The sequence below is a fragment of the Styela clava genome, chromosome 7, assembly GCF_964204865.1.
Source record: "Styela clava chromosome 7, kaStyClav1.hap1.2, whole genome shotgun sequence".
NCBI lineage: Eukaryota > Metazoa > Chordata > Ascidiacea > Stolidobranchia > Styelidae > Styela > Styela clava.
The window spans coordinates 18,909,420-18,926,528 of record NC_135256.1 but is presented as its reverse complement, the minus strand read 5'-3'; the positions used below and the strand labels follow the sequence as shown (position 1 = coordinate 18,926,528).

Genomic DNA, 17,109 nt, shown 5'->3' with positions numbered 1-17,109 from the left:
TAATCTGTGTTAAAGAAACAAACAATTTTAAAAATCATATCTCGGTACCTACCGGTATATCTGTATATAATATAGTCTAGATATACCGGTACCCGCAGTCTACATACTGACAGAGCAAAAAGGGTAAGGCAATAAGAATAGGTACCAGTACCGGTACCGGTACTTCTGCACACACAGACACAAGTTCACAATATACCGGTACGGTACGGTACCGTACCATCGGTCCATCACCGCTGTCTGGCTGTTGACTGTCAGTTAGTAGACTACAATAGACTGACAGAAAAGCTGTTTCAAGGTTTTGTACGAGATAGATCCACTGACTATGGACAAATGATCAGCGCAACCTAATAGTTCACAACACTTCTGCCTAGCAAAAACTACTTCCCGGTTTACCTACCCGTGGGATACTACGATTGGCCAATAGTACGGACATAATAGTAAGGGTTATGAAATGTGATCGGTGAACCATGTCGACCATCGCAGGATTTACGAGCAGTTGAATGTTAACCCATGACCCCAAAATCTTTTTTTCTATATTTCACCATCGCAAAATATTTTAGGCTTACTTTGAGAGTGTTTTTGCAATCTGTTTTTTAAAAAATGATTGAATTGTTTATATATTTTTATATCATACCTTGGTATGATACTGAGTTACGCGAACTCAACAAAGTCAAACAAAAGCTATATAAGAAACTAATAAATAATAAAAACATAGATCTTAAACCACAGTATAGTGAATGTAGGAATCTTTATGTTCGACTGCTCCAAAAAAAGAAATCAAATTATTATATGTCGAAATTTGCCTCTCATAAGGGCAACATTAAAGCAGCGTATAACAATTAATGAACAATCGTTGAAATAATTTTCATCAATAATTTTGCAGTGGTCATCACACAAATCGATAAACGAATCACATAGAGCCCACGGAAAGTTTTGAAATTAATAAAAGTAGCAGCTTTCTAGCAAAATACAATTTTCAGCCAGTGAAAATTCCAAAGCAATTGGTCCATTAGTTTAAGAGAATAGAATTCTTTCATAGAAGAACAAGGAAACAGATAATAAGAACATCAGTAACAAATTGATTCATATATACACATCTGTGACATATTACAAACATTTATAAAAACTAAACTATGTATGCGTTTGATAATAGTAATAATTCTCAAACGCGGGAATTGCTAATAACCTCAAAATGCTAAATTGCTGACTCGCACATATATATTTTATTTCTATTACATCCATTTCCATCGCTGATGCTATATCTGAATGAATACTTATATAGAGCATACGCACATGTGACATGGCCCAATAGCCTTGATGACCTTCATGATGACCTACAAATATATTCACACCAAGCGAAGCAGTACAGTAGGACACAAAACGGCGTCCGATGTCCGCAGAACGTTTAATGACGTCATAGCAAACAAAAACAAATCTCACAGAGCTAACAGAAATATTTAAAATGAATAAAAGTAATAGCCTTCTGGGGAAAAATTTTATCTTCAACCACTGAAAATTTCAAAGCAAATGGTCCAGTATTCGAAGAGAAAAGCGGTTTTTTAATATTTCCACTAGGTGTGATATTCTGTGTCAAATAACAAGAACAACATAATATTGAAACGATCGTTATGTCCACTACGTGTCCAATAATGGTGTGTTTAGGAATCATTATTCTTTTGCCTTCAGATGCATGTTTTATTGATCGCATATATTTTGATGATGCATATTTTCTACACATGCAAATGCGTCTAGAATCATTTTTTTATGATCATTTCATAAATACGGTTGCATCAAACATGTCATCTTGAGGACAAAAATTCAAGATGCATGTTCAACTATTTTTCAATAAATTGATATTTTTGTGTTTTTGCCATGTGCAATTTATTGGAAACAGGCGAGACAGGCAGTATAAAAGGCTATTCTGAATTTTCCTTTTACTGTTAACCTGATAATGTTGTAACACCCACACCATCTACTGTATATAAGGTTTTTTGAGGAGACATGAAATATGTCCTGAATGTATTTGATAAACTAAACTGCTTGAACTTAAAATAATTATTCAACAATGAACAAAATAAAACTAAACAACTGCTTCTAAAACAAAGGACCGCTAAAGTTAGTTAATAAGCAAGCAACAGTCCATAGTTGATTAACTGTTCCTGGCATACTCAGTGGTATTCTGCCTTCAAATAGTTGATATTCTTTAACCCTTCTGATTGCTCTTTCTACATGGACCCTAAGTGAAATGCCACTTCATAGCTACATTCAAGAGCAGACTTATCCTCCGACAGAATCCCGAACTTGGCCAATGTTGCTTTCTTTTCAGATCTAACTTGCTTGTCAGCCAAGAAACCGATGCCAACGTCTTTTAACTGGGCATAAGTTTTTTCACGATGGTTATGTAGTTAGATGGGCGTAATGATCAATTGCTCATGATCTGTCATCTAAATTTACTTCGGTTAGGCCAAAGCCAACATAATTGCCATTCCACTTTTGCATTCGGCTCGGCGGTGTGGCGCATCGTTCTCAGCGTTAGGAATACGCTCGCCATCGCATCTCTGATTGCCTTTTGTGGGTTCGCAGGTTCGGATCCCATGCGGAGATGATCATGTGCGAGAGGATTGCTAGACTCCTCGCCAGTGTTCCCTCTAAGGTGTGCGCGCGCACACAGCTTTCATAGGCTGCGCACACGCATAGATCTACTGCGCACAGACGTATTGCGATGTAATGTAACAATGTTCTCGGTTGGCCGATTGAGAAAGTTTGTTGTTGGCCCACCCATTACCCGGTTAGAACGCCAAAATTTCCTCATTGGTTTTTGCACAAATATTAGTCATTTCCAAAAAAGTGCGCACACACCAAAATTTCTGCGCACACATACTACATATAATTAGAGGGAACATTGCCCCTCGCCGCCGTAGGGTGGTTCACGTGACCGCTTGTCGGTTACGGCTTCCTTCACCATCCGAGGGGCCGTGGTTCGCCATGTTACTAAGACGTTTTATCGGCTTTCCTCTCCCTCGGGATAAATATGTAAATCCTATTCTATTCTTTTGGGCAATATGATCAAACAATTGGCGTATACGAAAGTGAATTCACCCAGTAATCGCAAATAACCTCATCCGGTAATGAAACTGCTGTAAACGCCTGATTTTATTTTGAAAGAAAAGTAAGCAAATGAAGTTGCTTTATGATCGATTATTGGGCATGTGTCGTGGCCCCCCTGGGGGCCATCGGTACGGGTTGAGAACCACTGCACTATGCAGTTTCTGGCATATTACAGTTTTGTTCAATCCACAAAGAGGCATCACGAGTCCACGACGCCAGACTGGGGCAACCCTAAAATGCGGGAAACGGGAAATGCACTAAAATGCGGGAACGACGGGAATTTGTCAATTTGAAATTGCGGGAACTACGGGAAATTTCACAAAAGACGGGAATGACGGGAATTTGCTTTAGGGTATGGGAAATATGTATTTTAGAGTATGTGTGGGGTAAATATGCATTGAATAGCAAAAGCAACGGCAAGTTTATACGGCGCTCCCGGAGTGCCGTTTATACTTGTGTGTGCATGTACGGGGTAATTGTACTAACATACATATTATCCGAATCTTAGAGCGATTTCCCGTCACTCCCACCCTTTGTGAAATTTTTCGCTTTTTAGTGAAATTTCCGTATCCACACAACCCAAGCGTATATTTCCCGTTGCCTCCAATTTGTTAGTGCAATTTCTTCTAAACATACTCTGAAATGAGTATTTCCCGTACTTTAACGCGATTTGCCGTCGTTCCCGCATTTCAGATAAATTTTCACGTACATACACCCCCAAGCATATATTAACCATTGCTTTCACTTTCTAGAACAATTTCCCCTAAACATACCCCAAACTGAATATTTCCCGTACCTTAAAGCGATTTCCCGTCATTCCCGCTTTTTGTGAAATTTCCCGCTTATTAGTGAAACTTCCCGTAGTTCCCGTCATTCCCGCATTTTAGTTTTTGCAATTTCCCGTCGTTCCCGCAGTTCCCGCATTTTAGTGCATTTCCCGTAGTTCGCGTTTCCCGCATTTTAGGGTTGCCTGCCAGACTGCCAGAGGTTGGTGCTTGGAACTGAACTGTTGAATGGCTGCTTAGATTACCGTACAGTCGTACATCTTTCACATCACAAATTGACTGCCAAATTCATCTGTAGCCTAACTTTAGAACGAATTCAGAATTAACTGGTTATTTAACTATTTCCATACCTGAAATAGATATTTGGGGTCTAGCGAAATACGGTAGACGGCGTACCGGTACCTAACTCCTAAAATAACGCAAAACAAAAATTCTGATAGGCTGTGTGAAATGACCGCCAAAGCTGGTTAAAACAATATTTTTTTTTTCATTACATTTATGTTCTGCGTTTTTCACTTTTTTGCGTTGCCTTGGATTGCAGGATTGTCATGCAACGTTACATATACGGTATCCAGTACGGTATATTTGTAGGCTACGGTATATACTGAGATTTTCTCTATCTGCAATCAGTCTATTGTCTAGTATTGAATTTGGTATAAATATGAAAATCCTATTCTGACAATTACAGGCAGACATGATTATCTGACTGAATGTTTTCACTAGACTGGTAACCATGCAGCACTAAGTGGCTGTGATTCCCATGTTGTTCCCCTTTCCTTCATATTTCCGCATTTTTCATTAAGTCTTATGATATGACAGTATGAATATGCTTTCAGACTGATGTTACACTAAATCAGCCTTTGCCCAACTTTTTTTGGCAGCGGACTCCTGTTCTGTTTATGAATCTTAGTTTCGACAGAACCCCATCGTTACAACACAAACCTGCAAACTGCAGAACTGTATTATTGCGATGGATGGGGGCATGAGGTTGCTTGTCACTGCACATTTTATCAAATCAACCAAAGGATGCAATAATTTTTTTTATTGAAATCAATTATTAAAGAACAATCAGACTCTCTTCATATTGTTGCGGATCGCTGTGCAGTCATCGCTGGCCCCAATGCAATGCATGCTTTTCTCTGGCTTGATCTCTCGTCATGATAGGTTGGGCTAATAATAAAATTTGGAAATATCCTATATTTCTCGCATCAACTGATAGAAAAGGCCCAGCCTGTTTTGTCAAAACAGTTTCAAAGCAATCATCCTTTACATTTTTGCTTTGTGCAGTCCACTTCGGCTAGCTGTTTATGGAAAATGTGAACTTTCAGATCTCATGTTCTTCCAGTTCTGTGTGTGCTTGTCATCCGGTATTACTTTACATCCTTTACAATAAGCTTTTCAAATTTCTTTGTTATCAGTGATCTTGCTGCATTCTCGTGTATTTGGAAGAGAAGATTATTTGGTGTTGATCATCCATTGTCACTTCTAATCTTCTTGATCAACCTTAAAAGATTTGTGAATGTTAGTGGTTTAAATTTGATAGCTTGTTGAATCTTTTCCCATTGCCGCAGTCATCTGCTGAGATATTTATAAATTTTCAAATACATTGGTTGGTGTATTGTTCCTGCAGATTACCCTGTTTGGGGGTATCGCTGGCTGAATTACGTTAATGCCGGTAGATTGTGGGCCCGCCACCTTCCCAAGTCCATGTATCTGGACCAGTGATTTACAACTGGGTTCTGCCATTACAGTCCTAGGGTTCTGCAAGTTCACATACAAATCTGAGAATCTATATTATTATATGAATAAAGTCAAAAACACAGGTATAATATATTGCAGTATTGTGTGCTCAGTAGTGTTATGTGAACGACTTACATGTTCAACCTTAATTGTTTAACATTCATTTGATTGGCATATTTTATGATATCACATATTAAAAACTACTGATCTAAAACAAGACCGGCCTGGCCTGGAAATTTCACAATTTGATTGAGCTATCTTATGGTTTCCTTTTTCTTCATTGTAACTATTGGTTTGATGCCTGTCGATTACTTTATTTTTAGTTGTGCACTTGGAATTTTAGTGAGGCAGTGTGGTCATGTGATGACTAATGATACTGTCATAAGACTCATAACTTACTTGAATATAAAAAATCAGCTCCTGCTGAATTTGTATCTTCTGATAAAATTTCAGTATTGATGGCACAATCTCAGATAAAAAGATAAAGTCTGATAATAAGTTTGTAGGATCCATATTTTTTTTATCACAGGGGTGTAGCAATATTTTCTTGCAAACGCAATCACTAGTTTTCCAGTCATCACTGAACATAATCAGTTATTATGTACGGTACTATTAATTTTCGTTTCTACTTGGAATACTATTTGTTCATGTTGAATCATCAGTATTTCACTTAACTCACAAAGCAAAAAATGTATCTAGATATCTCACATGAGTGAGAACCTGTTACAGTGGTGTAGTAGTTTGCTTATTACAGTATTAGATATAATTATGTTATAAAATTGTTCCATCCAATGTATCTGGATTCTGGACAGTAGGTAATGATTTCATATAGACAGGTTGAAGTCTTGCATCCTGTGTATTTCTGCGTTTGTATTGGTATAAATGCAGCGGAATGAAACCAGATAAGAGATGTTTTCTGCTGGCAAGTCCAAAATAATAGGATAAATTTTTAGTAGTAGAATTACCTTTCATTCAGAGTGTGCAGAAGAGCCTATTTTCATTTTCTAGGTTAATCATGGCATTCAAGGGAGTTGCTGAGAGGGGACTCCCTCATTTTAGTGGATTTTATCAACCCAATAATGAATTGAAGCAGATATGTTATAAGGCAGAATGCCATATCATAAAATAGGGGTTTGTTCAGAACGATATTCTATCTTTAATGTTTCATTTTGGTGAAAATAGTTACCTATTGCTTATGGTAGAATGAAATATCGGTCATCAGCAATAGAAAATATTAGTGTATGCACTAGGCCTGGCTGTGTCTGTCATTTGGGTGGTCCTAGGACAGTTTTCGTTAAATTCCTCTTTTTGTCCATTTTGGAGCTCTTTATTCCTCGCTCCCTATGCATAAAATCACTTTATTTTGTTCAATCTATGATGGGTTGCTAGAGTTTTGTGCAAGTCCCTTAACGTTTTTGTACAGTTTTAAGGTAGATTATTATGTGTTCTGGAATAATTAGTAATTATAGAACAATAGTATTAAATCTAAAGAACTCCCAAAAATCAGCGAAATTTTCCTCTCTGGGAAGGAATTCCTTCCCAGTTGGAAAACCTTGATCTAGGATATAATGGATTGCCCAGCTTTATCAGAAATGTTTCTGTCCTTCATCAATACTTGCTGCTTGTATAGAACTCAGTAAATATAATGCTTGGTCGAGTATTTTTGCAGAACTTGTTTTCAGTACACAGCTCAACCAGTTAGTATTAATAAATTACCACCTTAGGTGTGAAATAAAAATAACATATTGTACCTATGGCGAGTATCACAAGTGAAGAAAAGAAAATGCTGTATGGTTCTGATCCAAGCGATCTTGATTACATTCTAATGGATTTCGATGACAATGATTTGGATTTGGATGTTCCATCTTCACCAGTATTGCATAGAACATTCAATAAGAAAGGTAAACAAGAAGATCATTCTGCTTCGTCATCTTCACAGCCTTTAAAAATGCCATCTTTCAGCAAATCAGATGAAAACAACAACGTGACCACAAATTCTAAAGCAGATAATGCATCAAAGACAAAAACTAGCGATCAGAATTTGGCGTCAACACAGCCTATTAGGAGAACACCTGTGAGTCCTTGCTTGAAAAGAAAAAGGCCAATTCAGTTACGATCCCAAGCAAAGAATATTTCCCCAGTAAGGGCACTGTCTGCTACAAAAGAAAATGTTACACAAAACACGGCAGGACTTCAAAACTGTTTTCTTACCCCAGTTAGAAAACAAGAAGAGACCAACAAAAAGAAAAGGGGGCTGACGAACAGAGGAAAGGGAGATATTTGTAATACAAATATAGCTGATGAAGACAGTGATAATTCAGACGTCATAAGCCTGTATGCAAGAGATGAAGATTACTCGTCTCTTTATACCAATAATGCAATGAAAGAAAGGGAGGTTACAATTGACAATACTAATAGACCGACAATAGTTAATGGAGCAAATCCACCCGTCCCAGACTTGGCCAATAAAGCGGATGATAAAAAAGATCTACGATATAAGATTCCAAAAAAGTGTCCAGATGATATTCAAGGATTACTGATGACAAAAATATCAAACCTGCTCGATTGTGACACTAGATCAAATACTTTACTTGCTGCTGCAAAATTCTGCAGTTCATATACAGGTAATCAATTCAAAAAGGTAAATCGAGAATTCTATTGCATCACAAGAAAACTTGCAGAAAAACTCCTCCATTATCAAGAAATGAGACATCTGTATAGGATTGTTCGCCTCGCACTTGATATGCAAATTGTAATAACTGATTCTGTCCTTTGTGGCCTTATTAATCATTTGGGTAAAATTATGGAGAATGCAAAGATTGCTGTTATAATGAATGTGATAAGAGAGAAACATGTTATGTGTGGTGATATTGTACAGGTGGTGGCAAATAAATACCTTTTAAAGAAGAAGCCAGAACCTCAATTTTTAAAAATCCCACAAATTTTCAGAAATACTACCAATCCAGTTACTGCATTCAACAGAATTGTTTCAAAGGAAAATGATGTAGCATTAGTAAATGGTGGAATATCAGGAGGAATGCAGCATTGTTCAGATAATTGTATTGTTGGAAATAAACCTGTTACAAGCGCCGAAGAAAATTCTGTAAATAAAATACTTTCACCTGGGAATAGAAGAAATGTAATTCGTGCTTCAACCTTCTGTGGCCCAGTTGAAAATTGGAAAAAGGATCCTGTATTCATCCAGATTTCAAATTCCAGAAAAGTAGCTAATGATGCTGCCAAAAATGAAGGAGTCAGCTGCAATTTTACAGTATCTCAGACAAGAAAAAGAGTCTTGAATTACTTGAACGGTGCTAACATTACTGTTGATCCCAAGCATGATTTGAAGGGAACAATGAATGGATTGCCAAATACTACTGGTTCAGACATCAATGTCAATATGCTAGGAAAATGCATAGGGCACATTGTGGAAGCAGTTGGTGACACATTTGTCCCGAACACATTATTCAGTGCATTTGCTGATTTGTTAGCTTTGGGGGATAGTGAACGAGAAAGCTCAGATATGAATTTTGATGTATGTGAAAAACTTGTTCCATTTTTGAAGTCTGCATTGAACAGCTCTTCGGGAACTTCTGATACAAGTAAAATAAACTTCTGGGTGTCAAGAATCGGTGCTGATATGATTCAACGCTTATCTCCGAATAATGCTTACAGAATGGCTCAGTCAATGAAATATATGGGATTGAATCTTGTACCACCATCGTTAGGAAAAAGTCGTAGTCATGCTGAAAGAAAAATCAGGTTTCAAATTGTAAATAAAATTGTAGGGTATTGCATTTCGGAAAAAGATCTTAACCTCTCCATATCAGTGATACAGGAATATTTTGCAGATGAAAATGCTTCTGATGCCGGTCCAGTCTTTGCACCTTTACTCTGCACGATGTTGTGCAATGTTGCAAAACTTGCTATTACAGAAAAGCAGTTTCTCAAGGCAGCAAAATGTTTAAGCATGCTTCCAGCTGGATTTGGAGATAGGTCTGAATTTCCATTGATGGACCAAGTTTTAATTGGTGTCTTAACTGACACTAATCAGCATACACAAGAGGAAATTAACATATGTAATGGCATGGTGGAGCAAATGTTGTCACGCGGCATGGCAACGTCTATCAGAGCGGCTATTGTGAATGCTTTTTGTCCAAATGTTGTGCCTCTTTTCAAACATTTGGAAGCAAAAGGAGTTTATCGAAGACCTCGAATAGCAGAATGCCCTTATGTTATCATGATTCCCTACATTCTTTGCATTCAAGAAATGGCGCTAGTTGTGCAAAGACATCTCACTGAACTCAGTGAATATTTGTTAGAGATGAATCAGCGTATTCAGGTTGATCGCCCAATGAGAATTGTTCTAGGTAAAAATATTGGATTCCTACAACCTCTTTCCTCCATTGATGATACCAATAAACAAAAGTCATATGAACAGGGCCTACAACGACTATTAGGTGCATTGGATGGATACTTGAATCCGAACTTGAAAGTCATGACCAAGGAACTACATCCACAAAAAACTGAATTTGTTCTACAGATTGATATATGTTCAGTCCGTCATTGGATGTTGGCCAACACAGAATATGAAGAAAACAAGAAATTAATGCTACATGCACAAATGCTCGCCTAATGGCTTTCAGCAGTTTTTTATCTAATTTAGTGAAAAGTTTCATATGAAGAATAACAAAACTTGAATTTTGTTAGTCATTCCACCGAAGTGTTTTTATGGCATGGCATTTCAACCTTTTTTTTATTTTAAGCTTAATTGTGTTCAACCATTGCAAAACTTATTCCACTTCATTAACTTTCATTTCAAGAGTACTACACATTAGTAGCTTGATAAATAAATACACACATCCACATTACACACACATATACACACGTCCTCACAAATATTGATATTATTATTTCGGAATCATCAATTTCAACGTTACTTGAATCCCAGGAGAATCAAAACGTTTATCGATAATCAAATTAAAATGTAAAGTGTAATATGGTAACTAGTTCTCTCATGTTTTCGATTTGGTTGGAATTTACTATTTTTCAATTCGTCTGGCATAGTCCATTTCTAAATTATTGAATACTCAAGAATTCCGTTTTGAATAATTTTATTTTGAAATATTCTAAAATGGTTTAATTTTCAGGAGATTCATTATATATGTCAAACACTACATTTACAAAATTGAACGTAAATCATGATTTTACTACATAAATTTGCTGAAAATAAGATTAAATTGGGTTTTCTTACTTCTGGAACTTTTGATTCCATTTTTGTCATTTGTTCAAACGAATTATGTTTTCAAACATTGTTCCCACAAATAGGTATTGCTGCTCTTTGCTGTAACTCTGGTTTGAAATTTTATATTTCTCTTATTATTGTGCATTACGGTTCCACTGTGTCACATAAGGCAATTTACCCTTTATTTTCGTTTGTTCATTTATTGGCGAATCATGATAAACACTTGAGAATACCTTACTGGAATTGTACGAATCATGCTCTAATATTTTTAATTTCCAGGTGTATATTGATAGATTGAAATTCTCATTCAACAGACAATAAGTTTATTTCATTCTAGGTTGATTTAGATTTTCAGGGTGCTAGTTTTTATTTTCATATATGGACTGCTAGTCAAATCTTGTCACATACAACTGAAATTTTGGAGTATATTTTATATAAGTATTTTTCAATTAATGTGCAAAACTGTGAAAACCGTATGTTCACAAACCCTTTCGATTTTTAGTAAGTGGTGTTCGTTGTCTTTTTTTAAATTCTGCACCAAAATATTCTTTTCATTATTTTATGACCAATATAAGTTTCTTTCACACTGAAAATTTCATTTTTCATTGCTATATGATGTATACGGTAACAGTGCATTTGCAAATAGGAAAGTGGAGCGAAACTACAGACTCAGAGACTATTTAATTGGTTTAAATCAACCATGTCCAACCAACAATTCATTCACTGGGGCCAAAAATTATGTTTCAGTTTTGCCGCGGGCGCGCACTAGATAACATCTCACACCATGATTTACAGTTTTTTCTTGTGAAATATAGGAATGTGAAAAAATAAAGGAGTGGTTTCAAGAAGTAATAAGATATATCCGGCATGGGAAATAATTTCTGCGGCTAGTGCAAGAACCTGTTTTTGAATGTCATTTCCCAACTTTTTAATATCGACTGGCATCTTTGGTACTGCGCAGGGTGATTGGTTAGACATGTTTTTGAGCCAGCTCCGATTTGACAATTTTGAGAAGAAAGGTTCACACATATAGGTTGTCCTATTGCCACCGCAACATTCACTGCCATAGAATGGAACAATTTTCCCCAATAACGTAATTTTTTATCTCTGAAGAATGAGTATCTTAAATCTGTAGTTTGCAGAAGATCAATGAGTTCAAGCTAGGATAGGATTTGCATATATATATATCAATCAATCAAAAGGAAAGACGGCTTAATTGTATGGCGGTTAGCCAGATATTTGTTTTCGGAAGCGTGGACTTGGGAGTTTTACGTGTTCTTCAGCCGAAACGTGGAATGAACCCACGAAAATTTTATCAAACTGCTTTTATGAAATCAAGTTGGCATTCCAGACATACATTTAGGGATTTGTTTAAAAAGAATTGTTTTAAATCAAGTTTTTTTGCCTGTTTTGTTCAAAATGGCTGTACTATTTGATTTCTTTTATAAACTATGTTTAAGAAAAATTGATGTAAAAACTTTCAAAGCGCTTCTTTTTTGCAATTATTGTTTCAAAACGCCATAAATATCGATAGAGGCTCATACACACCTTCTCAAGCTGTAGTTCAGTGGTTTGCGTAGTAAGACCCTAACCCTACTACGACAAAACCACTTTGCGAAAATTTAAATGCGATCGAATAAATGAGTTTGTTTAAACTTGAAAAACTCTATCACTTCAACCTTAAAAACAAAGTATGCTAAGCATAAATTAACCGAACAGTACTAACCGTGATGATGCCTTCATTTTAGATAAGATAAATTTATTTCGACTCTATAATCAGCAAAAAGGCGATAAAGTGGTTGATAAGAACAAATTAATAAAAACTGATTATGAAATCAGGAGAGTAAACAAAACCTTGGACAAGGTTTAAAACGTATAAGATGGAAAGTATTGCTAAAAAGAAGCGGTACGTGTTCACTCACCTAAGACTATTGAATCAAATCATTCACACTCGCACACGCACACACATACAACCATGGGGCATTAATAAAATTAGAAAAAAGAGAGAAGCTTAAGATAAATTATATGGTAACCAAAAAATAAATAAATAAACACGTAAAAAAGAAATTAGAATAAAAGATAAAATATAAAAATAATAAAAAATGTTTGCCACACCATTTTAAGGATTTTATAAAAATTCCCAAACAAGAGTGAACAGTATAATATAAGGGAAAAAAATGATTTCGCCAAGTTGATTATAATTGGAGTCAAATGCCGAATTGCCCAACCAAAGTACGAGAAAAATGCCAATACATGAACTCGAAATCCATATTATGCGTCACAACAGATTAGTTCTGGCGTCTTTGCATCAGAGGACTCTAACAATTAGCATGGGCTAGGCTAGGGCGTTCCATCGTTTATATCAGTAGATTGCCGCCGATGTAAGCATATTCTTCATTATCGCAACCCACTCGTTTTACCGAAGGCTGCCCTTGAACTAATTTCTTTTGTGATAGGCTCGTGAGCTAAGTTTCTCAATAATTACTCAATATTAGTTACTCAAAACGTCCCTCTGATATCTCGGATTAACATTTCGGTTAAAATCTTATGACCTTGGTTGAGATACAAACGTGGCGATAAATATACGCAACAGAAGTAAAAGGCAAAATGAGATTTTTTACTTACATTTTTAAAATTATAATTCCGACTGCGTGTGCAGCTGCCAGAATGCAACGTTTATGGCATAGTTTCACGGCGATGCAAGGGATATTTCAATAAAAAAATACAGAAAAAAAATTGATTTAAAACAAGCCCTTGTTTTACAACACGATGTTTTTTTAAGATTGATAATAAAACAAAACCCTACATACATTCCTACAGTCGTAAGCTTCCAATATGCCTCGGTCCCTTAATTATGGCGTAATATCCCGTTGCACGCTACCCAAGAATGATTTTTGTAGAAACAACACGTATGCTTACTCGAAGAAGTTAAGGGGTTCGTTCATTACAAGCAGTTGATTGGGTATGAGTGGAAAATATTTTCAACGGGCCGCACAAATTCGTCCGATGGGCTGCGGGTTGGATACCGCTGGTCAAATGAAAAGAATTTCGAGAGTTGATAACTCAATGCCTTTAGTTACTAACGAACGACCAAGGTTGACGAGGGGGCCGCCAATTCCGGATTCCAAAACTTATATGGTTTCAAACCGATGGCGTCATTGGTTTATCAAACAGTCATTTGTCTTTGATATACAGGTTTGGTTTGCACAAAGGTTTCAACGTAGAAAAAGGTGAGAACCAGAAATGCGCGTCATTTTTTGGCTTATGTTCATAGGTTTCTACAAAAGACAAACGCGCGTGTTCCACGTACGAATCCATACACACAAAGAATTGATACAATAACCAAAAACAACCCAAGATAACTTGCCCTATCCTGTTAACTGGTGTTTATAGCATGAGGAAATATTACCTCATGAATAAAACATCACATCGACGAATAGAAGATTCTAAACTCGAGATATCGAATTACGCAGTCAAATTTAAAGTAAACTGGGATGTCGCATCTACAGGAGCCTATTTTCATGCAAACATAAGTTTATTTTGATTTAATGAACGCATCCATAAATATATATAAATACATATTTTAAAGAATAAATCATTACAGAACTCATCAATATGGTCTTGAAGTTGCGGTGTGTTTGTGACAATATATGCATATTATTTTGTCAAAAGTTCAACGAAAAAAGCGGAATACTTTTTCAAGATTCCACAACTCCGATTACATGCTGGAATATACCATACCCAGAAAACAAAATCGGTATGACACCATGGAATTATGACCGAAATCACACCCTCAATTGGTAGGTTTAGACTTTCGCCTGACGTTTTGACAACATTGATATGTAGTTGAAAAGTCAAGAAATAAAAAATGTGAGGACATTGTCAAAACCCTTTTCTAGACACGCTCTCTACGTTTGGCTATAATCCTTCACACCCCTTCTATTTTCGACTTTTCAAATGATGTTTAGATGGTTATTTTCCTATAAATATCCACCTGGTCAATGTAAGAGGGTACAAACCATCATCATATTTTTGATTCATAGTCCAATACCTCTTTCTTTGAACTTCAATCTTTTTATCTATAAAGCATGACTAAATGACTTCAGCGTGTCGAATGGCATATATCAGCAACGAACCCCCGATTCTTGAGTTTTGTCTCGTGTTCTCTAAACCAATGCCCTTAGTCTTTTTACGCCGCGGACGGGTTAATAAAAAATGAACCGGGGAAATCTTTCTTCCTGCTTCTGTTGCTAGGATTTCGGAAATATCTGAATTTGAAGCAACTGCCAAGTTTTGCAAACTGCATAATATCTGTTTGGACATATGCAACAGCACTACTGACGCGACTTCTACGCGACGCTACTCCCTCTGAAACATCTGGAGACAAAAGCCTGCAGTGGATCAGCCAAAATTTCATAAATTATTTTACACACTGGAAGTCTACAACAGGTGATTAGCTCAAGGATTTTTCAATAAATTAGATGCTATAGGCCTACAGCTGCATGCAACACATTTTGTACTAATATTTGACAAACAATAACATTTCATTGCTTCTCCAGCGTATGAAGGGCTCCGAATACTGGTAACTTCAACATGTGATATACCATATTAGACCAAACATCTGTCATACCCCCCTTTAAATGTAAAATAAAAGTCTTCCAAATTATATATATATATATATACATTTTTGTGGCTTGAAACATTTTTTTAGAGTTAGAAATCTTCAGATATGCCCGTAAGGCAGGGGTCGGCAACCTACCGCCCTCCGGGCCGGATGCGAGTAATAGAATCCAGCCCGCGACGGTTCACCGAATTATTGAGACACGTGTAGAATAAATTATATTATAACCTAACAAGTATAAAAATCATGATTACTCGTTTAATGAGCCTATAATTTAATTATAATTTGACGAAACGCAGAAGTTAAGGCTGAGTGCAAAGGGTTCAATGGCGCCGAAAATAGTCAAATGGCATTTATTAAAATGCAGTGCAACGATGAAATAAATCTAGATTCTATACGAGAGATGGGGAAAGCCTTCATAAGAGAGATGTATCACTGCTCGATTTTTTTTTTATAAAGAGTATCATTAGTTCGGTTTTCAACTTTCTAAAAATAAGTGCGGCCCACCAATGACTTGCAACCCTTAATTATAGCCCGCGAACCACAAAAGGTTACCGACCTCTGCCGTAGGGTCTCATCTTAAATATTGAATGAATTGCCAAAAGATTTTCAGTTTAAAAGATGCATATTTTGCAGGTCGCGGGGCTGAGAATCCATCGGTGCTCCAGTTGATTGAAAAGCAGCAAAAAAAGAAATATGCAGCAATGTCCACGCAATAGAACCTAAATTGCCTTTTACCCCAGCTAAAAACCACTCCTAAAGCCTTAAAAAACATCAATACCACTATTAACATAACTCGATATTCGAACTATTATTATGCAACTTACCAAATATTCATTGGCACAACAAAACCGGAGAAGGGGATAGTGGGAGTAAGTTGGACAGGTGGTACACGTGAGACAATTGGGACACGTGGTAAAGTGGGACACGACATTTTTGAGACTCCGTTGTTTAATTAATGAATGCGAAGACTGATCAGAAATTCAGACTTATCCCGGGGGTGAGGAAAGCCCTCATAAGATTTATGGTTGCTACAGGTTGGTTTTCATACAGATAAACCAATTAAATACATCTTCTTTTAGCTAAAATGCGGTAAAAATGTACAGCCATCTTTGGTCTCTGAATAATAAAAGAATAAGAGCGCGTTCCGTCATATAATCAGCTCTTATTTTAAGAAGCCATATTCCACAATTCACACCCGGTCTTCTTACTAGACACTGAATAGAGCGCAAGATAAAACAAACGGCGCAAAAAGGAGAGGTAGTGTGAAACAGGAGAAAACATCGCGAGGCGCGAACCTTTTTTATCACAGTATTACTATATTTGAAAGCATATGTGTTACGGTTTCATGCTAGTTTCTTCTGTACCTATATGTTTTGCGCCATAGTCTTTTGTTTCGGGATGTTTTTTGTTCCGCACTACAATAGTTCGGTTCTCGGTCTTATCATTCATCGGTACTCGTTAGCAATGGGCAGATCATGTCTTTCTACTCAGGACTCTTTCGACTCTGTATATTTGTCGTAGCATGGCCCGACTTTACCAAATGGAATTATCAGTCTTTCACCGGACGTTCTCCTGAAGTTATTTTTATGGTTTCGAATCTTTTTTTA

The 17,109-nt window shown here is 36.6% G+C and overlaps 1 protein-coding gene across 1 annotated transcript; it reads left to right on the top strand.

Moving 5' to 3' along the window:
* The first annotated feature begins 4,829 nt into the window (after positions 1 to 4,829).
* Positions 4,830 to 11,471, top strand: LOC144425108 (uncharacterized). Its single transcript, XM_078114421.1, has one exon. The coding sequence runs from the start codon at positions 7,387 to 7,389 to the stop codon at positions 10,267 to 10,269; it is 2,883 nt and encodes a 960-aa protein (XP_077970547.1). The 5' UTR covers positions 4,830 to 7,386; the 3' UTR covers positions 10,270 to 11,471.
* Positions 11,472 to 17,109: the final 5,638 nt, after the last annotated feature.